A 27,278-nucleotide genomic window follows, 5' to 3' on the forward strand; every position below is an offset into this window, starting at 1 on the left:
CTATAACAACCAGGTGTTGGTGCGTAGGATTCCAGGGACCTCTAGAGGGCGCCACCGACCTCGACCAGCGACCTTCCCTGTCCCATAATTCTCTGCCCTGCGACCTTCAAGCTCCCACCACGCACCGCTCCTCGACCTTCTCTGCCCCACAATCTCTGCCAATCCCCACGGTGCAGGACCTCACCGTGACCTTCTTTGGTGCCCCAGCCCGCCGCCCCTCCACAACCTCTCCCTCCCCCTCCCTCCCTCCCTCCCTCTCCCCCTCTCCCCCTCCCTCTCCCCCTCCCTCCCTCCCTCTCCCTCCGCCCCCTCCCTCCCTCCGCCCTCTCCCCCTCCCTCCTCTCCCCCTCCCTCCCTCCGCCCTCTCCCCCTCCCTCCCTCCCTCCGCCCTCTCCCCTCCCTCCCTCCGCCCTCTCCTCCTCCCTCCCTCCGCCCTCTCCTCCTCCCTCCCTCCCTCCGCCCTCTCCTCCTCCCTCCCTCCCTCCGCCCTCTCCTCCTCCCTCCCTCCCTCCGCCCTCTCCCTCCTCCCTCCCTCCCGCCCTCTCCTCCTCCTCCCTCCCTCCCTCCGCCCTCTCCTCCCTCCCTCCCTCCCTCCCTCCGCCTCTCCTCCTCCCTCCCTCCCCCCTCTCCTCCTCCCTCCCTCCCTCCGCCCTCTCCTCCTCCCTCCTCCCTCTCGCCCTCTCCTCCTCCCTCCCTCCCTCCGCCCTCTCCTCCTCCCTCCCTCCCTCTCCTCCCTCTCCTCCCTCCCTCCCTCCGCCCTCTCCTCCCTCCCTCCCTCCCTCCGCCCTCTCCTCCCTCCCTCCCTCCCTCCGCCCTCTCCTCCCTCCCTCCCTCCCTCCGCCCTCTCCTCCCTCCCTCCCTCCCTCCGCCCTCTCCTCCCTCCCTCCCTCCCTCCCTCCCTCCGCCCTCTCCTCCCTCCCTCCCTCCGCCCTCTCCTCCCTCCCTCCGCCCTCTCCTCCCTCCCTCCCTCCCTCCGCCCTCTCCTCCCTCCCTCCCTCCGCCCTCTCCTCCCTCCCTCCCTCCGCCCTCTCCTCCTCCCTCCCTCCCTCCGCCCTCTCCTCCTCCCTCCCTCCCTCTCCTCCCTCTCCTCCCTCCCTCCCTCCGCCCTCTCCTCCCTCCCTCCCTCCCTCCCTCCCCCCCTCCGCCCTCTCCTCCCTCCGCCCTCTCCTCCCTCCCTCCCTCCGCCCTCTCCTCCCTCCCTCCCTCCCTCCCTCCGCCCTCTCCTCCTCCCTCCCTCCCTCCGCCCTCCTCCGCCCTCCCTCCCTCCCTCCGCCCTCTCCTCCCTCCCTCCCTCCGCCCTCTCCTCCTCCTCCCTCCTCCCGCCCTCGTCCTCCCTCCCTCCCTCCCTCCGCCCTCTCCTCCCTCCCTCCCTCCTCCGCCCTCTCCTCCCTCCTCCCTCCCTCCTCCGCCCTCATCCTCCCTCCCTCCGCCCTCTCCTCCCTCCCTCCGCCCTCTCCTCCCTCCCTCCCTCCGCCCTCTCCTCCCTCCCTCCCTCCCTCCGCCCTCTCCTCCCTCTCCTCCCTCCCTCCCTCCGCCCTCTCCTCCCTCCCTCCCTCCCTCCCTCCGCCCTCTCCTCCCTCCTCCCTCCCTCCTCTCCTCCTCCCTCCTCCTCTGATCCCTCCCTCCCTCCTCTCCTCCCTCCCTCCTCCTCTCCTCCCTCCCTCCTCTCCTCCCTCCCTCCTCTCCTCCCTCCCTCCCTCCTCTCCTCCCTCCCTCCCTCCCTCCCTCCTCTCCTCCCTCCCTCCTCTCCTCCCTCCCTCCCTCCCTCCTCTCCTCCCTCCCTCCCTCCTCTCCTCCCTCCCTCCCTCCCTCCCTCCCTCCCTCCCTCCCTCCTCTCCTCCCTCCCTCCTCTCCTCCCTCCCTCCCTCCCTCCGCCCTCTCCTCCCTCCCTCCCTCCGCCCTCTCCTCCCTCCCTCCCTCCGCCCTCTCCTCCCTCCCTCCCTCCGCCTCTCCTCCCTCCCTCCCTCCGCCCTCTCCTCCCTCCCTCCCTCCGCCCTCTCCTCCCTCCCTCCCTCCGCCCTCTTCCTCCCTCCCTCCCTCCGCCCCTCTCCTCCCTCCCTCCCTCCCCTCCTCTCCTCCCTCCTCTCCTCCCTCCTCTCCTCCCTCCCTCCCTCCCTCCCTCCCTCCCTCCTCTCCTCCCTCCCTCCCTCCTCTCCTCCCTCCCTCCCTCCCTCCCTCCCTCCGCCCTCTCCTCCCTCCCTCCCTCCGCCCTCTCCTCCCTCCCTCCCTCCCTCCTCTCCTCCCTCCCTCCCTCCCTCCGCCCTCTCCTCCCTCCCTCCCTCCCTCCGCCCTCTCCTCCCTCCCTCCCTCCGCCCTCTCCTCCCTCCCTCCCTCCGCCCTCTCCTCCCTCCCTCCCTCCGCCCTCTCCTCCCTCCCTCCCTCCGCCCTCTCCTCCCTCCCTCCCTCCGCCCTCTCCTCCCTCCGCCCTCTCCTCCCTCCGCCCTCTCCTCCCTCCCTCCCTCCGCCCTCTCCTCCCTCCCTCCCTCCGCCCTCTCCTCCCTCATCGTTCCGCGGCTTCCCATCTCCAGCTCAGGTCGGGTCGCCGCCCCCCTCAGTCCTCCCGCTCCCCGCCCCGCAGTCCTCCAGTATCCCAGCGTGCCGCGCAGGCGGTCCTCCCGCTCCCCGCCCCGCAGTCCTCCAGTATCCCGCCGTGCCCCGCTCCCAGAGGCCTTTGCCATGGCGCAGGGTCGCTTCAAACTGGCGGCGCGGAGACCGGCGGCGGGAAAACCCCGGAGCGGAGCCCGGGGGCCGCGGAAGGGAGGTGAGGGTGGGGTGGGGGGGGGGGGAGGAGAGGGGGCGGGGGTCGCCGACGGGGCTGGACCGACGTCCTGGCCGCTCCCGGAGCCGCCGTGATCCCCCGGGTCGGGGCCCGGGTTCTGCCGGCTCGGCCCCGGCTCCGGGCTCCGGGCTCCGGGCTCCGGGCTCCGGGGGGGGGGGGGGGCGAGTCTGTCGTCTTTCTGCCCCCCTCCCTCTCAGGGGTGGGGGAGGTCCGGAACAGCAGAGAAACAGGCCCCTCGGCCCATCTGGTCCATGCTGACCACGTTGTCTAAGCCCGTCCCAGTTGCCCGTGTGCGGCCCATAAACTTTCCTGTCCGTGGACCTGCTTTAAATGCTCTTCATCTACCTGCCTCACCCGCTTCCTCTGGCAGCTCGTTCCACATACCGACCACCCCCTGGTTCCTATCAAATCTCTCCCCTCTCACCTTAAACCTGTGCCCTCCGGTTCTTGATTTCCCCGACCCTGGGAAGGAGACTGTGTGGATGGGCACAATCTGTGCCCCTCGTAATGTTATAATCTTCTATGAGACTGCACCTCGGCCTCTTGCGCTCCAGGGAAAACAGTCATAAGAGATAGGAGCAGGAGTAGCTCATCTGTCCCGTCGAGCCTGCTCTGCCATTCAATGACGGCCGATCTGATCCACCTACCTACCGTTTCCCATAGCCCTTAATTCCCTTATTATGCAAAAATCTATCTAACTGTGTCTTAAATATATTTGATGAGGTAGCTTCTGCTGCTTCCTTGAACAGAGTCTCAACCTGTCCGGTTTTAACTCTCACCCTCCAGTCCCAGAAGCGCTCTCGTGAATCTTTTCTGCACCCTCTCTGGCTTAATGACACCTTCCCTAAAGTACGACAACCAGCACTGCACACAATACTCCAGGTGCAGTCTCACCAACACCTTGTACAACTGTAACCTGATGTCCCATTTCCCGTACTCTGTGCCCCATCTGATGAAGGCAAGAATGCCATATGCCTTCTTCACAACCTTGGCTACCTGTGTATCTTTAAGATGGAGATGGATAAATATTCGAGGGTCATGGGGAACTGACTCAGAAGGAGAGTTGAGGCCAGCATAGATCAGCCACAAGCATATTGAATAGCAGGGTGGGCTTGACAGGACAAGTGGCCAACTCCTGCTCCAATTTCCTTGTGTTCTCGTTGTCCAGTGAGACTTGTCAGCGCTGATGTGGGTTGATGCCTCTCCAGGTTGGGATGACTGCAACCAGAGTCACATCTCAAACTGAGGACTTGACCATTCAGGACAAATGAGAAGAAATATCTTCATTGGAGGGTGGTGAACCTTTGGCAGTATCTATCTGAGAGTGCAGTGAAGGCTCATTGGCTGAGGATGTTGAAGACACTCTCACAACACCTTAGAAGTATCTTGGACTGTTGAATCACCAAGGCATAGGAGTATTGTGTAGTTCTGATTACCATGCTATAGCAAGGATGTGATTGTGCTGAAGAGACTGCAGAGGAGTTCACCAGCAAGTTACCTGGATTGGAGCATTTTATAAACAGTGGAGTGGAGGAGGCTGAGGAATGACCTGACAGAGGTAACACAATTACAATGGGGATAGATTGGGTAGATAATAAGAATCTTTCTCCCTTGGTGGGGGTGTCTAAGACAAGTGAACATAGGTTTAGGTGGTTTCGGGGGGATCTGAGAGGGAAGTTTTTCACTCAGGCTTGGAGTCTGCAATGTGCTGCCTGAGGAGGTGGTGGAGGCAGAGATTCTCGCAACATTTAGGAAGCCAACAAGACAAGCACTTAAATCACCAAGGCATAGAAGGCTGTGGATCAGGTGCAGGTAAATGGGACTTGATTGACCACGATCTTACTGAATGGTGAAGCTGACTCAAGCAAGTGTATGATTCCTATTTCTTGCACTAGTTAGACTGAGTTTATTACCCACTCAGAACACAATTGTACACCCACAGCTCGGTCATTTCATACTTGGGTAGAAAGGGGTGAATTTAAATCTTGAGAACATGTAAGAAGTTTGTAAATTAATTTTCTCTTCATCCCGATGGGCACGTAGAATGAGTGATGTTAGGGCATTTTCCAAAGGTATTGGAGGTCTCTAGTTGGACACATCTCCAAAATATTATACAAAGTACCCCACCAATAGCATTTCATGAAATTTGTCGACAAACATTGGACTTTGGCTGAGCACAAAGATCACTTAAAATCCTTGTTTTTGGGTGTCTTCATGGACTCTCTCCTACCTCTCTAACTTTAGGTCCCATCACTGTCAAAGATACTCGTTTCTCTAATTGAAGGCTGTTGTCTTTCTCTGAATTTAATTGCTCTAGCCTTGGTGTTTAGCCTCCAGAGACAAAGCTCTGGAAATCCCCACTCCCCAAACCCTCTCGATTTCTCCACTGCTTTTCAGCTTTAATGCACTCCTAATAATCTCCTCTTTGGCTAAGCCACAATTGCTTCTGTGTGTCTTGGTTTGAATTTCTAAGTTTGATAATGCCTCTAAATTAATTTGTTCAGCTTGTAACATTAAATATGCTAGATTAATGGAAGTTGTTCTGTTATAGTTTTTGTTCTGTTGATTGCCTTTGTCCCACTTTAGTTCAGTAGTACTCAGCTTTATTGTGGAGAGGTCAGATTTTCAATCCTATCTAAAATAAAAACAGAAAATGCTGGAGGTACTCAGAAGGTCAGGCTACATCAGTGGGAAGAGAAACAGCATTAACATTTCAGGTCAAAGACCTTTCATCAGAACTAGTTCTGTTCAGGTCTTCGATCTAAGCCACTAACTCTGTTTCTCTTTCCACAGCTGTGGCCTGACCTGTTGAGTATCTTCAGTATTTTCTGTTTTTATTTCAGATTTCTGCAGTTTATTTGATATTTAAGATAAGATCTTATTGGTCACATGTACATTGAAACACACAGTGAAATGCATCTTTTGCATAGAGCAGCCTGCAAGTATCACCATGCTTTTGGCGCCAACATAGCATGCCCACAACTTCCTAACCCTTACGTCTTTGCAATGTGGGAGGAAACTGGAGCACCCAGAGGAAACTCACACAGACACAGGGAGAATGTACAAACTCCTTACAGACAGTGGCTGGAATTGAACCCGGGCTGCTGGCGCTGTAAGTGTTATGCTAATCCTTTCTTCTTTGCTAGGCCTGGACACACCAATACCATACCTCAGTGATCTGCAGCAAGAAGTCTGTTCCCACCAGTACTGTGCTCCAGTATTATACAGTTGTATATCTGTCCCAGTTTGTACTGTGTCCCATTGTTATGCAGTGACACTTGTTCCATGAGTACCCTTTCCCAGTGTTATCCAGTGACAGACTGGTCCTTGTCAGTATTGTACTCCAGGGTTATGCAATGACAGACACATCCTCACTAGGACTGTACCCCAGTGTTATACAGTGATAGATCTGTCCCTACCAGTCCTGTAGTCCAAAGATATGCAGCAAGAAACCTGTGGCATCAGTGCTGTACTACCCCAGTGCTATACGCTGCTTGACCAGTTCCCACTGTATCATACCTCACTGTTGCGTACCATGGAGCTGTTCCCACTAGTACAGTTTCCCAGTGTTTTACACCCATAGATCCGTGTGCTCTAGTGCTGCGTCCCCCATTTTAAGATGCACCCTTGCCCACCAGTACATTGCACCTGGGTCTGAGTCAGGATATGGACCTGGATCTCAGACCAGGTTCAGCTTGTTTCCTTGGTGTCTCACCCCTGGGTCTCTGGTTGCAGGTCCTCTCAGGTCGTGGGTCCTCTGGTCTCGGTCCAGCCCAGGGGACGTCTGGTTCTACCTTGGGTCTTCAGTTATAGCCTCTACGATGGTGCATTTGCTTCCCATGAACTTCTGGCTGCTCCTTATAAAGAGTTGGGACTGACTTGGACCTTTCCCGGGGAACTAGCAAAGGAAAATGTCCAGATGAGAAAGAAGTGGGATTGAAGGGAGCGTGGGGTGAGGGCTACATATTCACTGTGAATCTTAGTCCATTCACTGCCTCTTCCCCTCTCCTGCTTTCCATCAGCATCAAACCCAATGATCTCATTCCTTTCGGGAACAACCTAAGTTCTGACCAATTCTGCAGTGGTGCATATCAGGAATGTGTGTAGGCAGTTGTTTATGGATGGCATGTGATTTTTATTTTTAAAAAATGAGCAAAATAATTGTTATTTAGCTTTCTAGAGAAATAAGAGTGTTTCTATTTATCACGTCCTGTCCCAAGGCACTTCACACCTTGTAAAATACTGTTAGGGTCCCCTCACTTTTCACATGGGGAAATGTGCAGCCAATTTGTAGATAAGGTCATGCAGAAAGCAATGACATCAGTAAGCACTGTTTTAATGTCGATAATTGAGAGTTGAATGTTAACCACGTGGGAATTTTTGTGTTGGCCAGCAGGGGAAGCTAGGGCCTCAGTTTAACAATATCTGAATGACTGCACTTCCAACAATTGAGCACTCCTTCAACTGAAATATCAGCTTCGATAGGTTTATTTTATTTTACTGGTCTAGACTCGAATCCATGACGTTCCAGCCAAGCGTGCTTCCACTGATCTTGGACTGATACAGGGCAAATGTTTGATGCACAAAAGTACAGTTTTGATGTACCTGTTCTGTCTGAGTGCTCAGTTTTAAAAGCCCAGGTTAATGAACTTTGCGTGATTCAACATAATATGTTGCAAAAAACAGATCCATTGAGTCGATATTTCCCTTGTGTGATGATGTTGTTTCTTAACCCCGTTAGGACGAGTAATCGCTCCCAAAAAGAAGCAAGTGATTCAACAGCAGAAACTAAAGAAGGTATCTACTTTGGAATTTACTCTTTTTTTATTGTACGGGGGTGGTGTCTAAGAAATTCCAGTGGTCAGTGGGAAACATCAAAGAGGATAACATCTGTCACAAAATGAACAACATTATCAATGCAATGTCTTCAAGCTTTGAAACAAAATGGAGACCTATCTGCCATTTCCTGATTAGTGTGGCTAAGTCTTGCCTTTAGTAGTGAACCTCTGTATCATAAATCTCCTCATTTCTCACTGGTGCTTCTAATGTGACGACCAGAAGTGTACACAGCTCTGTGGCCTAACCAGTCTTTTGTACAGTTTGAGCATGACCTCCTTGTACTCCATGCTATAGAGAGAGAATGTGACGGTCAAAGCTGCGAGGCCTTCTTTGCAGCTCACTGTTGCTGTAGACTTATTGCATGTTCCTGTTGGATGAGTGAGTTAAGGCTGAATCATAAGCTTTTGGATGAGTGGGTAGGATGCAGACTGGTTCCTGCCTCTGGCTGGCTGGGTAGAATGAGGATTGAGGGTCATTTACACATTGTGTTGAGGAAACGAGGCAAGAAACATGTCCTGTGGCCCAACCAATCCATGCTGCAGTCAAGATTCCACCTATCTTTGGAGAGATGAGATGCAGACGCTGGAATCTGGAGCAACAAACAATCTGCTGGAGGAACTCAGCAGGTTGAGCAGCATCTGTTGGTGGGGGGGGGGGGGGGGGGATGGTGGGGGAGGAATGGTCAATGTTTTGGGTCAAAACCCTGCATCAGGGCCTATCTTTGCTTATCTATCAATGAAACCCACTTTTCCCTTGCCCCTTGCATGTTTGTTCAACCTCCCCTTAAATGTAACTATCTCATTGCCATGAACCGCTCCCTGTGTGAGCAAGTTCCTGCCGCTCTTGCGGATAAGGAGATGAAAAATTGCTTCTCTCAGCAGCTGGAGTTGTTTGCTCAGGGAGCAGTGGATACTCTGAGAATGTTTAGGACTGAGCTGGGTAGAACTCTGTGTACGGAGGGATATGGGGATTGGATCAGGAAGTGGACTGTATCAGCCGTGATCTTTTCTTAAGTACCAGAGCAGGCTTGAAGGATCAATGCCCTACTATTCTGACCCTTGATGTTCTAAGTTTAAGGATGGAATGTGTACAGCTGCAGTGCTGTGTACTCTGCCAGTAGAGGCAGCCAGTGAGCAACATATGACAGGAACTGGGGAGTGTAATCAGTCAATTGCATTTGATTTTGTCACCTGATGTGGAGCAACTACCAGCCACCATTCAGAACAGAGAAGAGTACAGCACAGGAACAGGCCCTTTGGACCACGATATTATGCCGACCTAATTTAACTAGTAATTAAATGCCTAACTAATCCGTTCTGCGTACTCAATGTCCATATCCCTACATTCTCTGCACATTCATGTACCTATCTAAGAGCCTCTTAAATGCCTCTGTCTTAAATGCCTCTATTGTACCTACCTCCACCACCACCACCCCTGGCAGCACATTTCCAGGCACCCACCACTCTCTGTGTAAAAGAAAAACTTGCCCCGCACATCTCCTTTGAACTTTTCCCCCCTCACCTTAAATGAATGCCTTCTAGTGTTAGACATTTCAACCCTGGGAAAAAGATACCGGCTGTCTATCTATGCCTCTCATGATCTTATGAACTTCCATCAGGTCTCCCTTCAGCCTCTGTCAATCCAGAGAAAGCAACCCAAGTTTGTCCAACCTCTCCTTGTAGCACATGCCCTCTAATCCAGGCGGCAACCTGGTAACCTCTTCTGCAACTTCTCCAAAGCCTCCTTCCTATAATGGGGCAACCAGAACTGAATACAGTCCTCCAGATGTGGCCGAACCAGATTTAAGCTACAGCATAACTTCCTGACTCTTGAACCCAGTGCCTTGACTAATAAAGGCAAGGATGCCATATGCCTTCTTTATCACCCTATCAACCTGTGCAGCTACTTTCAGGGAGCTATGGGCTTGGACCCCAGGATCTGTCTGTACATCACTGTTGAGGGTCCTGCCATTTACTGTGTCCTGTCTTATTGTCATCTGTCATTATCTTTTGGCCCCTCACACAAATTCTAGGCTGCTGCCAGGGCTTCCCTCGTGGAGGCCTTTGACTCTAAGCTGGGAAAGACCTGTCCAAGTGACTTTGTTCCTGTATGCAAGTGCACAACCTCTGCCAGGGGCTTTGTTAATTCATGGAACAGGAACTGCGCTGATGAGGAGAGGTTTCCAAATGCACACCATCTCCTGCGCATCTGTGATTAGCTGCTGCTGATCAGAGATGTCAAGTATAAGGTTGTACAGGCAGCTTAAGAATCCAATTGTTAAATTTTCCTAATTTAGGTGGAGGAGGGGGCTTGATAATGTTTCACCAACCCATCACTGGGGTGTGGTGTGGTCAGGCCTGGAGACCCACCAGGAGGCATTTTTGAGCAAAGCGTTCCCAATCTTTCTCCCCCTCTCTTGTTGTCCTTCCTCATGTTTGCAAACTGCCCTCCTCCCTTGCATTCTTACCGCCTTCCTTGGGCACTCTTCATGATCCCTGTTCCCCTCTATCTGAATCCATTATGGTTTGCTTACCCCCATTGTGCTATAAACTGAAAGTTGATTGATGAATCAGAACCAGATTTATTATCGCAGACTCGTATGAGGTGAAATCGTTGATTGGCAGCAGCAGTACAGTGCAAAGACATAAAATGTAAGTTAAAAAAATAAATAAAATGTGTACAATAAAAAAGGAATAAGGAGGTAGTGTTCGTGGACCATTCAGAAATCTGATGGCAGAGGGGAAGAAGCTGCTTCTGAATTACTTCCTTAGCTTAGAATCAATGAAGAGCTTCCTTAGGTGTTCATTGCCTTGGATTTAGAATCTCAACCACTGTCCTATCTTCCCTCTCAGGTCCATGTAAAGGTTACTGTAGCACTGTGGTGAATAAAAGATAATGCCTATAATTTGGTTGTTATCCCTTGTAATGTTGGGAGTTTGATGTGCAAAGGTCGGCTGCAGTCTTTTCTAGGTTGCATTAAGTGACTAAACTTCAAAAGTATTTCATTGGTTGCGAAGAGCATTGGGGTGTCCTAAAAGGAATGTGAAAGGGGCTACAGTAAAACTCTGATAATTTGGCACACAGAACAGTACAGCGCAGGTTATAGGTGCTTCAACCCACACATCTGTGCTGACCATGATGCCAATGTAATCCCATTGACCTATATGTGGTCTATATCCCTTCGTTCTCTGTCTGTTCATGTACCTGCCTAAATGCCTTTTAAACATTGCTAATATATCTGCTTCCACCACTTCTCTGCAGTGTGTTCCAGGCACCCACCACTCTGTGTGTAAAGGGAAAAAAACTTGCCTCACAAATCTCATTTGAGCTTTCTCCCTCTCACCTTAAAATTATGTCCTCTGGCTCTTGACATTTCCACCCTGGGAGAAAGGCTTTGACTATCTACCCTATCTATGCCTATCATTTTAGATATTGTTTGTTGATCTCCTCTCTGCCTCTGACATTCCAGAGAAAACAGTCCAAGTCCAAGTTTGTCCAGCCTCTCCTTATTGCTGATACCCTCTAATCCAGGCAGCATCCTGGTGAACAACTTCTGCACCCTTTCCAAAGCATCACCCTTCCAAAGTTCTGGTCATTACATTACATCCTTCCTGTAATGTAATGACCAGAACTGCACACAGTACTCCAAATGTGACCTAACCAAAATTTAATACAGCTGTCAATTTTTATACTCAATGTCCCAAGGCACCCCTGGGACTATGGTGGTGTTGGACTAGTGAATTTTCCAGAGAGTGCCTATTTCTCCCAATAATATGCCCACATTTTTATTTCACCCTTTTTTTAACATGTATCACACTGGTGTAATAAATCTTCCAGTCAACCCAGTGAGGTTAATGGGAGTGGGAAATATGCAAACACTCCAAGCCCCAACTGCAAATCTATCCAGGTTCCTGACCGTTTGTGTTTCCTATCCTACCCTGCCCCTGGTTGCACACCAGAGCCATTCTGGACCCTGGCTCTGACTGCACCCCACTTGCACTCCGGACCAATAAGTGAGCTTGATGTCAAACCATCAGGATTTCCAAACAATTGGATGCCAGATTATTGGAGTTTTACTTTATTATAAATACAAATTGTTCCCTTTTTCATAACTTCCTGGAAATGCTCATCTGTGTGCATCATTCTGGAATGGGAAGGACACTTTTCCCTACCCATGGGAATCTTGGGCAGCACTGCTCTGCATGTGTTAAGATACGAGTGGGTGAAATCCTACAGGTGGCTGACTCCTGGCTTTTAACCTTGTTCTGCAGAACCTGGAAGTAGCTATAAGGAACAAGATTGAACATGATGTCACCATGAAAGCCAGCTCCAACATGCCCAAGAAACTCAACATTGTGAAAGCACCGCAGAAAAAACAAACAGCAGACAAATAGGCACATGCAGGATTGGGAAAACCTTCGAGATATTGGAAAAACCTTGGAGATAGTGGGAAAAAAAACAGAAGGCTACCCAGTCAACAGTTGCTAAATGAGACCTCTGGAATAGCCCTGACACATTGAATATTAAAAACAGTTGGTTTTACATTGATTGTTCAATGTTGTCATTTCACATGTTGATACTAATTTGCCAGAGCAAAATCACTCAGTAACCAACGTGCCCTGCTTACGGGAAGCTGCTCGAACTCTTTATCTGCCATTGCTGAAATCTTCATTCACCCTTTGCTTGGACTTCAGTCAGCATGGTCGCAGTTCATACCTAGCACAAAGTCCAGTTTCACCTGCCAAACATGGTCCACTTGCCCACTGTTTCCATCCACGGCGAGCTCCATTGGCTGTGTAACTCCATTAACCATCCCTGCCTATAACTCTCCGCTTGGCTTTGTTCCTTTGTACACCTGTCACCTCCTCCAATCTTTGTCCTTGCTCCTGTCCTCTGCTCATCCAATGGCTGTGCCACCACCCTCCACTTTCCTGGCTGTACCATTAGCCAATATTTCCTCTGAAGACGCAAGAATACAGATGCTGGAATCTGGAGCAACTCAGCATGTAGTTACAACTAATCTTTTCAGTTGCCCATTAATATGCCCCATCCAGGGATTTTTCCAAATACACGGCTCAAAATTGCTCTCCAGTTCAGGATGAGGTCTTCAGCTGGTGAGTTTAACTGACTGACTGTAATGAAGTTTTCAAAATAGGGTAATTAAATCACATCCAGGGATGTCAACCTGTGTGTGGAGGTTCTACTTAATTAGAAAGTAATTTATCTCAATATATGTGGGTTTTAAGGGCATCTGATTTGTTGAGGGGAATAGCAACTGCCTTTCAGTCCAATTTTGTTTTGAGGAACACACTTTTCTCAAATGTTTCTATTCCACTGGAAGGTCTATCTTCCTCTGCTCACGTAATATTTTGGAATCCTTCTCTTCCTGCATATGGAGCTTGTTTAATGTCCTCCCCTACTTCCAGCAGTGCATCACTCCCTCAGAACTACAGTGAAGTGTTGATACAGATGGTATACTCATTTCCTTCGGGGATACCGTGACCTCTGTCTCAGAGGCTAAAATACCAACTGGATCAAACACTTTTTTATAAATAATGGCAGAGGAGCTATTTAGAAATCTAGGAACAAGAGGCTATTTGGTCCCTTTATCTTGTTCTGCCATTAAGATGGTGCTGATCTTTTAACAGAGAACAGACCCTTTGGCCCATGACGTCTATGCTGACCATGGTGCCAATTTAAACTAATCCCGTCTGCCTGCATGTGGTCTTTATCCCTCCATACCCTGCCTATCTGAGTGCCTCCTAAACGTTGCCGTCATATCTGCTTCCACTACCTCTCCTGTGTTACACACCTGTGTGTAACAAAAAAAAACTACATCCCTTGGTGCTGGTTAAGAAATAGAGCAGGTGTTTTATCATTTGGTTTAAAATGAGTCAGCTTTGAGCTGATGACTAGTCAGCATTAAAGAGCAAGATGTTCAGTGGGCTGAGCATCTGGAAATGCTTATTGCTGATTAATCCTTTTTGAAGTATCTAGTCCACAAATATTGGGAAAATGTTCCAGCAAATAAATAATGAAAATAAATTGTGCAGGAAGATAGGCAGACATGACAGGATTTGGACAATGTTGCTGCCACATGCTGGATGCCATTGGGTAGTGGTTGACTGACTAGCCTCTTAATCCAGATGTCTGGACTGATACTCCAGATTCTGTCATGGCAATGAGGGATTTTCAGTTAAAGTTTAAAAAAGAATCTTTGAACAGAAAAGCTGGCATTCATAAAACTAACCAGTGATCTGTTAAAGTTCACAAACTTTTAGGGAGGAAAATTACAGTTGGTGGCTGCCCTCTGATGTTCGGCCCATGTCAGTTACTGTGGCTTAAACTGCAGCCTCATCAGTGGCCTACTTGGTACAGTCAAAACCATTAATATGTGTGTCATGTGATCTCGCTGACAGCCCCTGCACCCCTGGATGACTGGACAATTTTCTGCTTTTTCAAAACATTCCAAATTCATCGTTTGAAAAGCTTGCTCAAGGTACGTGCACACTTGTGTACACAGATCTGTGCCCTGGCCAGGAGTGCAGCACTTCAAAAGTCCCTCATTGGCTGTGAAGCTCTTTGAGTATCTACACAGTGCGATATAAATGCTAGTTTATCCTACTTTCCTCTTATGCTCAGTTCTCTTCAGTCTCAGACCAGTTGAAATGTATAACTGCACTAGAAAACAAACCAGTTTTTTTAAAGAAAAAGTCCAATACAATCTGTTCCAGGACTCTGGAGGTGCTTTTGCTGTGAATGACTTAACTAGGGCTTCCCACCAGCTAAGTGTTATGAACATCAGAAGGTCAAGCCCACTTCACAGATGACAGATTTGACAAATCTCCTCATATCCCACCACCGCTCCCCACAACTTACACCCCTGTTGCCAGGTTGCCTTTAGTGTCTTGTCCTGTATTTAATCACTTCACCATTGTCAGCCATGCCTTCAACTGCCAATTTACTCTGTAAATTCCTTTCTTAATCTCTTCAGTTCTCAATGTCTCCTCTTTTATGATGTTCCTTAAAACTTTCCTTTGTGACTAATATCTCCTTGTGGTTCAGTGTGAACTTTCTGCTTGCTATTGTCAGTATGAGGTGCTTTAGGGTGTTTCTGTTGCATTCGACACTGGAGTAAGGAGGCAGGGTACAAGTTGTTATTGCTTTAGTCTGTATCAATCTGTGGACACTCATACAGGCAGAACTGACACCAAGCTCCACTCAATCACTGTCTGTCGATGCATAATTGAGACAAAAGGCAGGAAACTTCACAGATAAACGCAGAGAACAAAAGCATCACAGGAGTGCAGTTGATGGCAGTCACTCCTTCCCCCTCTGTCAATCTTGTTCCTTGGTGTAAGTGACTGGTCTTACACGCTGTTGTCCCGTGAAAATGTGAATTTATGAAGCTGTTACTGAGTTACGCCCAGCCAACACATGAATTAAACACAGCAGCCCACCAACACAATTGGATGTCCACAATGCAGACAAACTCGGCATATAAACATTGAATTTTAAAAAAAAGTGCAAAGAGCTTGTTGAGATTTAATGCTCAAAATTAAGGGGAGTTTTACTTGAAGCAGGCACTGTTTCCACTGGCAGCCGGGTTCAGTAATCAGAAGGTGGACTTCAGATAATTGACAAAATGGTGGGGAGGGAGGGGAGGGAGAAATGAGGAGAACTCTTTGCATTGAAGGTTATTGTCACCTGGAACGCGCTGGCTGAGATTCAGTAGCAGCTTTCAAAAAGGAAATAAAAAAATAATTTACAGGTCTATAGAGAAAGAGCAGGCGAATATTTATTCCAAAAAAGACTTGCATTTGCACAGCAACTTTCATACCTTCAGGATATTCCAATGCACTTTACAGAAAATAAGGTACTTCTGAAGTGTATTCAGTGTTGTATTAGGGGAAGAACAGTAGTCAATTTGCACACAGCAAGCTCCTGCAAACAGCAATGTGATAATGGCCAAGTCTCTGAGGGTAACTACTCTTTGAAGTAGCATCCAGGGATCTGTATACCCACCTGAGAGGGCAGACAGAGACAACTCTGACACTACTGCACTCCCTCAACACATCACTGGGATGTAAACTTAGATTTTTGTGCTCAAGACTGGCTTGGAACTTGAACCCATAAACTTCTGGCTCAAATAAAAGAGCACAACCAACTGAAGTACAGTTGAAGTTTATTATTTATCTAATTATGGTCAAATGACCTTTTTCCAGAAGTCATCGTCCAAAACCAAATGGGGTGGGGTGATACTGCAGCTCTAGGACTGTGGGCTACTTTGACAACTCAAGGACCACACCCAAAGATTAAACACATTGGTGGTGAGCCACCCTGGCCATGATTTACATCCTCTAATGAAAGACAAGTATTTGTTTAAATTGTCTTCTAGTTTCCATCTGATTTACATTCTAGGAATTTCTGGCCAAGTCATCCATAACCAGGCCAAGGCAGACAGAGACGTTCCAGCCTGCCTCAGTAAGGAGATCTCTCTGAGTGCATAACTGGGTGAGAGAAGGTTCAGACTGAGGGGTAGGAGGTGAACAGATTGGTATGATGAATGAATATCATTCTTATAAGCTGGTCGTAACAACTTGCACGTTGATGTCCCTGCACTGAAAATACTGTCCAAACAAGGAACTCGATCAAGAACCAATGACAAGGCTGCCTGGATTTCACCAGCCTCTGAGGACATGGGTAGGATTAAACAGGATCATAGTGGGACATGATCGACATTGCGACTTAACTCTCCTCTTGTCAATGAATTCAGCGACGTGTTTCAAACTTCGGACCAGATCATCACATCTGATCCTCAAGACAAATTCAGTGGAGATATCTTTGAGCTAAAATCTCACTCGAAAACAGCCATGCAGACTCAAACTAGTCAGCACAACATCGGGGGCTGAAGGGCCTGTTTCTATGCTGTACTGTTCTGTGTTCTATGTTCTAGCCATGTGGAAGGACTCCAGTGTCTGTCATTTGGAAGATGCACAACACTTACCTACCTGAGGTACTTTAGCAACACCTAAATCCATGACCTGTACCATTTAGAAGGGCACGGTGTGAGGCTCATGGGACCATGTTCCCTCCAAGTCACAAACCATTTTCAGTTGAAAGTGTTTTGCTCGTCCTTTATCATCACTGAGTCCTGGAGCTCCCTCCCCAACAGCACTGTGGAGAACCTTCACCAGAAGGACTACAGCAATTCAAGAAGGTGACTCACCACCACCCTCTCAAGGGCAATTAATGATGGGTGATAAATACTCACAAGAAAATGATGCCCATATTTCGATGAGTAAATTAAAAACTGTCCAAGACTTGGAGCCATGTAGTGGCAGCTGGTGTGGCCATGTGCACTGGAACGGACGGTCTCTGATGGTGTGTTCCATTATTTGTCACAGCTTGCACCTGATTTAAATTTCCACAAATAAGGCAACAGGGCCAGCAGTAGAACTAACCTCCAGCAGGATAGGCGGTGAGATTTTATTTGAAACATTCTATTTAATCTTTCCTTGTCCTCATCCTTCCCTTCCTCTGTAAGCTTCCCAAGCTATATAACCCTCTCTGCATGCTTCCAATTCAGGCATCATATTCATGCCCCACTTCTCCCTACAACTGGTAATTCCTTCACCAAACCAGGTCCTCAGCTTTGGTGATATTCAAGGTGTTATGTAAATGCAAGGTGTTATTGTTGATGAAACGCGATCATTGCCAGTGTAGTGAGGTTGCGCACTTTCACCTGCCCTCCCCCCACCCCCTTCCCAATAGAAAGCTGGCCTATTGGAAGGATACCACTGGATAATTAGATATTTGAGGCAGTGGTTTGTATCCAAACAAACAGTGTAAACTGTGCCATTAATTACTACTTTGCATTAGTTAATGATGGATAATAATTACACAGGGGCTGTAATAAAAGGCAGATGTTGACTGCCATGAAATTTGCACTGATTAGTAACCATTTTGTCGTAAATACATCAGGGCAAAGCCATACGTGTCTCTCATGTGCGTAAAACTTACTGCAAACCTACAATTTAATACTGGCAAATGAATGAGAGGAAGACTTGCATTGCACGGTGCCCTTCACAACTTCAGGACGTCTCAGAATACACTGCAGCCAATGAGATGCATTCACAGAGGCAACACGGCAGACTATTTGCACAGAATAAATTTCCACAAATGTGAAGGTAAATTGGTTTATTATTGTCACATGTACCAGGGTACAGTGAAAAACTTTGTTTTGCATGTCATCCATACAGATTATTTCATTACATCAGTGCATTGAGGTAGCGCAAGGGAAAAGCAATAACAGAATGCAGAATAAAGTGTGAAGAGGTAGACTGTGAGGTCAAGAGTCCATCTTGTCATGCTAGGATGAGATCATTCAATAGTCTTATAACAGAGGCTGTCCTTGAGCCTGGGTGTACGTGCTTTCAGGCTTCTGTATCTTCTGCCCGATGGGAGGGAGGAGAAGAGGGAATGTCCAGGGTGGGCGGAGTCATTGATTACGCTGGCTGCTTTACTGAAGCAATGAGAAGTGTAGACAGAGTCCAAGGAGGGGAGGCTGGTTTCGGTGATGTGCTGAGCTGTGTCCACAACTCTCTGCAGTTTCTTGTGATCTCGGGCAGAGCAGTTGCTGTACCAAGCCATGATGCATCCTGATAGGATGCTTTCTATGGTGCATCAATAAAAGTTGGTTTCAGTGCTCTTAGTTGAGGGATTGATGCTGGTGAAAAAATCATGTAGACAAGATACTGTAAAATAGTCCCTGTTTGAGAAGCATTTGAGGCTTTGAATTAATGTCTTTGGTTTGGTTTATTATCATTGTCACATGTACCGAGATACAGTGAAAAGCTTTTGTTTTGCGTGCCATCCATACAGACACAATTACGTTGCGGTAGTAAAAAGAGAACAGTATAGTGTTGTAATTACAGAGAAAGTGCAGTTGTGCAGGTAGACAAATAAAGCATCTGATGCAAAAGACGACATCTCTGACACTGCAGCACTCCCTCAGTATTGATATTATGCTCAGGTGAAGCAGAATGGGTGTGATAGAAGGGAGGAACATTGTGAGCCCATCGCAGGTACAAGGGAGACAAGACAGTGCCCAATATAGCCACCAATGTCATAATGGTACTGTCATAATAGAGGGCTCCTAGTTGTGGCTCTGTGGCATTTGTTGTTGGCCTGGAGTGTCTAAGCTCTTTTCCTGTACATTTTATGGCACTGTGCACCAGTGTTTGTTTCCTAGCCTAAATACGTTTCTCGTGGCTTTTTTTTGTGCAAATCTATGCATTGCATAATCCTTTAATTTCACTCTGCTTTTAATTCTTTTGGCTTTGTGGTAATAAAACATGTATGGAATTAAATTTGCAGATAAGTTTTAAGTGCATTTAATGGGGTAATTGTAGGTTAACAGCAACATGAAACACCAATTAAAATGTAAAAGCTGTGAAGGCCCACAATTTAGTTCAATTCTAAAGTATTCCTCAAAATAAACTGAAGTTGAGAGAACTGTTTGCAGTTCCTTTCAATTATGAGGTCATGGTATTCAGTAGTTTCTTTGAATGATGCAAAAGACGACATCTCTGTCTCTAGCTTGAATCTCTGGCTTCTGTCCACTTGAAAGACCAGCAGCTTTTGAGATGGCCTTTTCTGTCAAAGGTCCAGTTAACAAGCACTGGGTAGTACTGAGCATACCCAGGCTGATCACAGGGATCCCAGTGTTTGATCCCCAGTGGTGCTGTTTCACAGAGGAATTATGCCTGATGCTTTGGGCAATATTTAACCCTCACAACAGATTATCTGGTCATTATTTTGTGTGAGAGTTTCCTGTGCTCAAACTGGGTACCATGATTCCTTCATTACAATGGTGGGTGCACTTCAAAAGCGTTTGATTGGCTGTGAAAGTGATTTAGGATGTTCTGAAAGAGGAGTGAACTGAAGAAAATAGGAGCAGCAGCATGACTCTCAGTCCTTCAGGCCTGCCCCACCATTCAATATGATCCTGGCTGATCTATCCCAGGCCTCTCAACTCCTTCTCTGTGCCAGATCACCATAGGTCTCAATTCCTCGATCTTTCAAAAACTTATCTTCCTCCACTTTAACTACTTCTAATGATCCAGCCTCCACAACTCACTAGGGCAGAGAATTCCAGAGATTCGCTCCCCTTTGTGAAAAGAAATTTCAATGTACCTCGGTTTTAAGTTGTATCTATGGTTGTAACTATGTCCCCTCACGAGGAGGCTTTAGAGATGAAGGTTGTTCTTCCTTTCAAGAAAGAGACACAAGGGACTGCAGACGCTGGAATCTGGAGCAACAAAGAGTCTGCTGGAGGAACTCAGCGGGTCGAGCAGCATCTGTAGGGGTGGGGAGGAATTGTTGACGTTTTGGTTCAAAACTCTGCATCAGGACTGAGGCGCTGCTCAACCCACTGACTTCCTCCAGCTTGCAGTTCGTTGCTTCCTTTCAGGAGCCTAGGAATAGCCAATACAGAATAAAATGATCATCCAGGGTCCAATAGCAGTTGCCTATGAGTGGCCAAGTGCTGTGAGGACAGGATCTGACTCAGCGATGATGCCTTCTGCTTCAAAGAGTCTGGTGGCACTCAATGTTCAGATTCCCATGTGAGTAATGATCTTTGGAAGAAAATCATTATAGTACTTTAGGTGTGTACCAGAAACTCTATCTATCTGTCTTGGAAATTCACTTCCACTTTAATTTGAAGGTCTGTAGGTATGAAGGGATAACTCACCTTTCACCTTGCAGTTGTTGGAGACTACTTCAGCACTACAAAATGCGTTTATATAGCTCCTTTCATATGCCAAGGTGCAACAGAAGGGCAAAATCAGACAAGAATTTAACAATGAACCATGTATTATGGCAGGCATAAAAAAAGGTCAAAGAGTTAAAATTCAAAAGGTGTCTTAAGTGAAGGCAAGGGCAGCAGGGATTGGAGAGATTTGAGGAGGGAATTCCAGAGATTTGGATCTAGATATTTAATGTTGTAAATGATTTGGATGGGGAAGTGGAAGGATGGGTTGGTAAGTTTGCAGATGACACGAAGGTTGGTGGTGTAGTAGACAGTGAAGAAGGTTGTTGTAGGTTGCAGACAGGATGCAGAGCTGGGCGGAGAAGTAGCAGATGGAGTTCAATCCGGAGAAGTGTGAAGTGAGACACTTTGGAAGAACGAACTTGAAGGCGAAGTACATGGTTAAAGGCAGGATTCTTACGATAGGGTCATTTAAGAGATTATTAGATAGGCACATGGACAAAAGAAAAATGGAGGGTTATGGGAGGTGAAGTAGAGAAGGGGATAGATTGAATGGGGATAAGGTTTATATAGGTCGGCACAACATTGTGGGCCGAAGGGCCCGTACTGTGCTGTACTGTTCTATGTTCTATGTAGGTGGTACAGGTGCTAACGATGTACCGTCAAAATGGGGAATGAGCACCAGCAGATAACTAAAGCAGCAACCTTGCAGGGTTCCAGAGCTTGAGAAGTAAGTTTTAAGGAGGTCCTTAAAAGAAAACATATAGGATGGTTGGGAGGGAATTTGCGCCCCATGCAGCTGAAAGCAGAGAGACCAATGTTAAAACAATTATAAGCAGGGGGACACAATTGGAGGAGCATTGAGATCTTGGAGGGTTATATGGGTGGAACAGGTTACAGAGGTAGGGGCAATGAGGCTTTAGAGTCATTTGAAAGTAAGGATGAAAACTTTAAAATCATTATTTAAAATAAGATGAGATATCTTTATTAGTCACATGGACATTGAAACACATAGTGAAATGCACCTTTTGCGTAGAGTGCTCTGGGGGACAGCCCGCAAGTGTCACCATACTTCCGGCGCCAACATAGCAAGCCTACAACTTCCTAACCCGTACGTCTTTGGAATGTGGGAGGAAACTGGAGCACCCGGAGGAAACCCATGCAGACACGGGGAGAACGTACAAACTCCTTACAGACAGTGGCCGGATTTGAACCAGGGTCACTGGCGCTGTAAAGCGTTACGCTAACCGCTACACTACCGTGCCTGCTAAAGTACCGTACCGTGGAAGTTAACATAAGTCAGGGAGCAGGGGGATGAATGGGACTTGGTGGGAGCGAGGAATCGGGTGGCAGAGTTCTGGATCAGACAAGAACGGGAGGTTTCAGCCGTGAACTGAAGCTGAATCAGGCGACATTACGGAGGTGGTTGGTGACGGCACGGAGATGTGGTCCAAAGTCAGCTATGGCACCAAGGTTGCAAACAGTCTGGAGCAGTGTCAGGCAGGCACCCTGGTAAATCTCCTCTGCACCCTCTCTAACACTTCCACATCCTTCCTGTAATGAGGTGACCAGAACTGAACACAAAAGTGTGGTCTAACCACAGTTTTAAAGAGCTACAACATTACCTCATGGCTCTTGGACTCAATCCCCTGAGTAATGAAGGCCAGCACACCATACGCCTTCTTAACCCACCCTATCAACTTGCACGGCAACTTTGAGGGATCTATGGACTTGGACCCCAAGATCCCTCTGTTCCTCCACACCACTAGGAATCCTGCCGTTAACCTCGTACTCAGCCTTCAAGTTCGATCTTCCAAAGTGTATCATTTCACACTTGTCTGGTGCATGGACTCTAAGTTCTCAGTGCCATCCTGAATGCTCCTTCTCCACTTTGAACAATCACGCGATAGGGATTCCTAGGAATCAGCGGGGATGGTACAAGGAAGCTTTGAGCACATCCTTGAACCTTCTTCTCTGTCCGCCTGGTAACTTCTTTCCGGAGGCGAGCTTGGAATGGAGCATCTGTTTCGGGAGTCTGGTGCTGGGCACATGAATGGTGTGGCCTGCCCATCGTAACTGGCTGTTGGCAGGAGAGGGTGCTGATGTTTGCTTATCCTGTCAATGGATTTGGAGGATCTTGCAGAGTCAGTGTGCAGATGTCTGTATTTCTGTGTATGTTTCTTGATGTCCAAGTCCGGGTTTATTGTTGTCATAGGAATATATACACAGCGTATAAACACCATGAAAGTTATCTTTTTGCAGCAGCCCCACAGTACCTTACAGGATGAGGACAAACATGTTAACATAAACTTAAAATAACATATGTTATACATAACTTGCAAATATGCAAAATATACAACAAAATAAACATAACGACACTAGTCCAAGATTGAGAGCGAGAGAAAGAAATTTTAGTCCGAGGTAGTGCTGGGGTTTTTCAGGTCAGTTCAAGAACTTGATGGGTGGGGAAGAAGCTGTTGTTGAACCTTGAGGTGTGGGTCTTCAGGCTCCTATACCTCCTGCCTGATGGCAGCATCGAGAAGAGGACATGGCCTGGATGGTGGGGGGTCCCTGATGATAGATGCCACCTTCCTGAGACATCGCCTCATGTAGATGTCCTCAATGGAGGGGAGAGCTGTACCCGTACAAGGGTATTTCTGTACAAAGGTAGATGTAATTCTGAACCAGAGCAAAAATTGCATGTAATTTTACAGGGTCTCAAAGAACTCCTTTTTCTTTCCGAGACCCTTCTCAGAAATCTATGTTTCAAACATCTTTAATTACACGGAGCACAAAGTGCAACTCTGCAACTACCTGATCACTTCTGGTTCTACTTCTCCTTCTGTACTCCTGGCTGGGTCCGCAAGAGATTTTGCAGATGCTGGAATCTGGAGCAACACACACAAAATGTTGGAGGAATTCAGCAGGTCAGGCTGCATCTATGGAGGCACAGTCCTGATGAAGGGTTTCGATCTGAAACGTCGGCTGTTTATTTCCCTCCATAGATGCTGCCTGATCTCCTGAGTTCCTCCAGCATTTTTATGTGTGTTTTCATCTGGCTGGGGCTCACCTCATCCAACCCCAGATGTGTTTACATTTAAAGAGAAGGACCAGAAAGGTACCATAACCTTCCCGTGGGATCTGAAGCCCCACCAGCTTCTGGCTACAAAGCAGCTCTTTGTCATCCCAGAATAGGGACATTGGTTGCTATCCAAGATGTTGGTGAGGCTGTATTTGGAATATTGTGTTCAGTTTTAGTTGCCCTGCTGTAGGAAAGATGCTATTAAGCTGGAAAGAGTGCAGAGGCGATTTATAAGGATGTTGCCGGGACTCGAGGGACTGAGTTATGGAGAGAGGTTGAGCAGGTTAGGACTTTTTTCATTGAAGCATAGGGGAATGAGGGATGATCTTACCGAGGTGTATAAAATCATCATGAGGGAATAGATTAGATGAACGTGCACAATTTTTTTCCCAGGGTTGGGGAATCAAGAACTAGAGGACATAGATTTAACTTGATAAGGGAGAGATTTAAAAGGGACCTGAGGGGCAACTTCTTCATGCAGAAGGTGGTTGTACACACTACGAGCTGCCAGAGGAAGTGGTTGAGGCAAGTACAATAACAACGTTTAAAAGGGACCTGGACAGGTACATGGATAGGAAAGGTTTAGAGCGATATGGGCCAAATGCAGACAAATGGGACTAGCCTAAATGGGAATCTTGGTCGGCATGGACCAGTTGGGCCAAAGGGCCTGTTTCCGTGATACGTGACTCTGTGACTCTAATAGTCGCATAATCTCAATGTGCAGAGGAAATAAAAAGGCAAAGTATAGAATTCTAGACCAGCAGGTTGGGAGACACAAGAATAACCATAATGCACAGACAATCAGTTTAGAGTCACATACTGCCCTCATTTTCATACAGAGTCACAGGGTCATATAGTTCAGAAATAGGCCCTTCAGCCCAACACATCCATGCTGACCAAGGCGCCTACCTGAGCTAGTCCCTTTTGCTTACATTTGGCCCATATCTGTCTAAACCTTTCCTTTCCTTCTTTTTCAATCTTTTTATTAGTTTTCAAATTAATACAGATTGATATATAGCATCAATATTTATACATGTAATACAAAGAGATCAGGAGAACAATCATGTCATAGATAACCATAAAGAACAATAAAATATAAAAAAAATCTGTAGATCCAACGATCTCTTAGTAAATGAATATAATATAAAAGAAAGGAAAGAAAAAGCTTTATTATATAAGTTTAAAAAAACACAAATCAATAAGAAAAATTGTAAACAATATAAACTAAACTAAAAGAAAAGAAAAAAAACTGGGCTAAAATTTCTCAGTAGAAACAGCAATATTATGTCGTCAACTCTGTTCCTACAAGTTGGAAAGTTATTGAAAGGGGATCTACATCATGTGAAAATATTGAATAAATGGACTCCAAATATCTTCAAATTTAAGCGAAGGATCAACAGTACCATTCCTAATTTTTTCCAAGTTTAAACATGATATAGTTTGAGATAAACCTTTCCTATCCACGTACCTGTCCAGATGTCTTTTAAATGTTGTATTGTACCCACCATCTTCTCTCTTGTATCAGTTATTAATTCCTTGATCCATATTTATAAAGGAAGCTGCTATACAACTTTACTCAGTATGATTAGGTTCTGCAGGCACCAGTGGTACAGCAGTGTTTCCGGTGCTGGGTGGGTGCATCCACAGTCTGATGAACAATTTACACAGATCGGTTCAGTGTAAGTGTGGGTGTGGGAGCTAATAATAGGGAAATTATGGTTAACTCTTTACTGCCTCCATAGACCTGGGGCAGATAGGGATGACAATAAATGTCAGCATGACTGTTAACGTTGACATGCCAATGAATGAATAAAAAAATATGATTGCAGAAATCAGTTCAGATCAATAGTCAGTAACAAAGAAAGTGGGGAACCTTGTGTCTTACTTATTACAATTTGATATCTTATTTGAGGCAAATCCATGCCTTTGCACTTTAATTTTTACATAGTTTGTTTTGTAGTCTGTGCCAAATATGTTCTAAAAGATCTGAGCTGGCAGTAATTAGGCTGTGGTCGAAATTAGTATTGGCTATGCTTAAGACCAATGGAATACTTGCCTTTAATTTCCAACACTGCTTTATAGCCAATCTCTAAGGAAAAAATAATTCATGCATTGGGTGAGAAAGGTAGCCAGACAGGGGTTTGCTGTCTGGCAATAGGGTCTTTGTACTCTTGCCAAGTGCACACTTTATACTTTCCCCGTCCTCCAAATCCCTGCCCCCACAATCACTCCCCTCCCCCTCCCATGCCCATTCTAATCTAATTATCTTTTATTAAGGATTTGAAGGGCTTTGATTTTAAATGGGCTTTTTCCTGTCACTTGCGCTCGTTTAGAAAGATTAAAGTCTCGTGTCAAAGATCACTGCTGTGGTCAAGCATAAGTGGAGGCACAAAGCAAAGGTAATGAATAGAGACAAAACGAGAGACATTCAGGATCAAAGGCTGGATCCTGTGAAGTGTGACGGGATCGGATTAGGATTTCAGAATCGCTCTTTGCAAAATGGGGAGGGCATGATTCTGACTCCCTCCCAACCCCCGCAAAAGAAAAAGGAAATGCCATGAGATAATTATTTTAAACTCCCCACCTGTCGCTGAATTAACAGGCAAGCATCCACATGTGGGAACCCAGCAGAAAGAAGAGGGGAGGAAGGCTTGTCTGTGTATATCAACCAGCGATCTTTACTGCTGAACTTACCATGCTTCTGTGAGCCCATGTATGACACAAACACAGATGTGATTGGAGCTCTCTGCCACCTCTTTGTCAACACCTGTCAAGTGTAGGACTGTTTATTCGGTGGAACTTGGATAGGGGAATCTAAACAAGGGGGGATTGTTTCAGAATAGGAAGATATGATGGGTGAATGCGTGGCTGAAGAGTTGGTGCAGGGGGCAGGGTTTCAGATTTGTGGATCATTGGGATCTCTTCTGGGGAAGGTATGACCTGTACAAAAGGGAAGGTTTACACCTGAATTCGTGGAGTATTCTATAGGCCCCCCCAGTAGCCACCAGGACACCGAGGAGCAGTTAAGTAAGCAGATTTTGGAAAGATGCAAAAATAACAGGGTTGTTGTCATGGGTGACTTCAACTTCCCTAATATTGATTGGCACCTCCTTAGTTCAAAAGGTTTAGATGGGGCAGAATCTGGTAGGTGTGTCCAGGAAGGACTCCTGACATAGTATGTGGACAAGCCGACTAGAGGAGAGGCCATACTGGACCTAGTACTAAGCAATGAACCTGGTCAGGTGACAGGCCTCTCGGTGGGCGAGCATTTCGGAGATAGTGACCACAACTCCCTGACCTTTAGCATTGCCATGAACAAGGATAGGAATAGAAATTATGGGAAAGTATTTAATTGGGGGAGGTCTAATTACGATGGTATTAGGCAGGAACTTGGGAGCATAAGTTGGGAACAGATACTCTCAGGGACATGCACAGCAGAAATGTGGAGGTTGTTTAGGACCATTTGCATGGGGTTCTGGATAGGTTTGTCCCACTGAGACAGGGAAAGGATGTTTGGGTGAAGGACCATGATTGACGAGAGGTGGAACATTTACTCAAGAGGAAGAAGGAAGCAGACTTAAGGTTTAGGAAGGAAAAATCAGTCAGGGCTTTTGAGAGTTATAAGGTAGCCAGAAAGGAGTTTAAGTAGCAGAGCTGAAAGGGGACATGAGAAGGCCTTAGTGAGTAAGATTAAGGAAAATCCCAAGACGTTCTACATGTACGTGAAGAACAGGAGGATGACTAGGGTGAGGGTAGGACCGCTCAGGGATAAAGGGGGAAACGTGCCTGGAGGCAGAAGAGGT

At 47.2% G+C, this 27,278-nt stretch overlaps 1 protein-coding gene across 1 annotated transcript; it reads left to right on the plus strand.

The window, feature by feature from the left end:
- Positions 1-2,537: 2,537 nt before the first annotated feature.
- On the plus strand, positions 2,538-12,160 carry c31h19orf53 (chromosome 31 C19orf53 homolog). The gene is made up of 3 exons (XM_052041821.1): positions 2,538-2,761; positions 7,521-7,576; positions 11,890-12,160. The coding sequence occupies exons 1-3, from the start codon at positions 2,677-2,679 to the stop codon at positions 12,010-12,012; spliced, it is 264 nt and encodes an 87-aa protein (XP_051897781.1). The 5' UTR covers positions 2,538-2,676; the 3' UTR covers positions 12,013-12,160.
- Positions 12,161-27,278: the final 15,118 nt, after the last annotated feature.

The sequence above is a fragment of the Pristis pectinata genome, chromosome 31 (genome assembly GCF_009764475.1).
Source record: "Pristis pectinata isolate sPriPec2 chromosome 31, sPriPec2.1.pri, whole genome shotgun sequence".
Lineage (NCBI taxonomy): Eukaryota > Metazoa > Chordata > Chondrichthyes > Rhinopristiformes > Pristidae > Pristis > Pristis pectinata.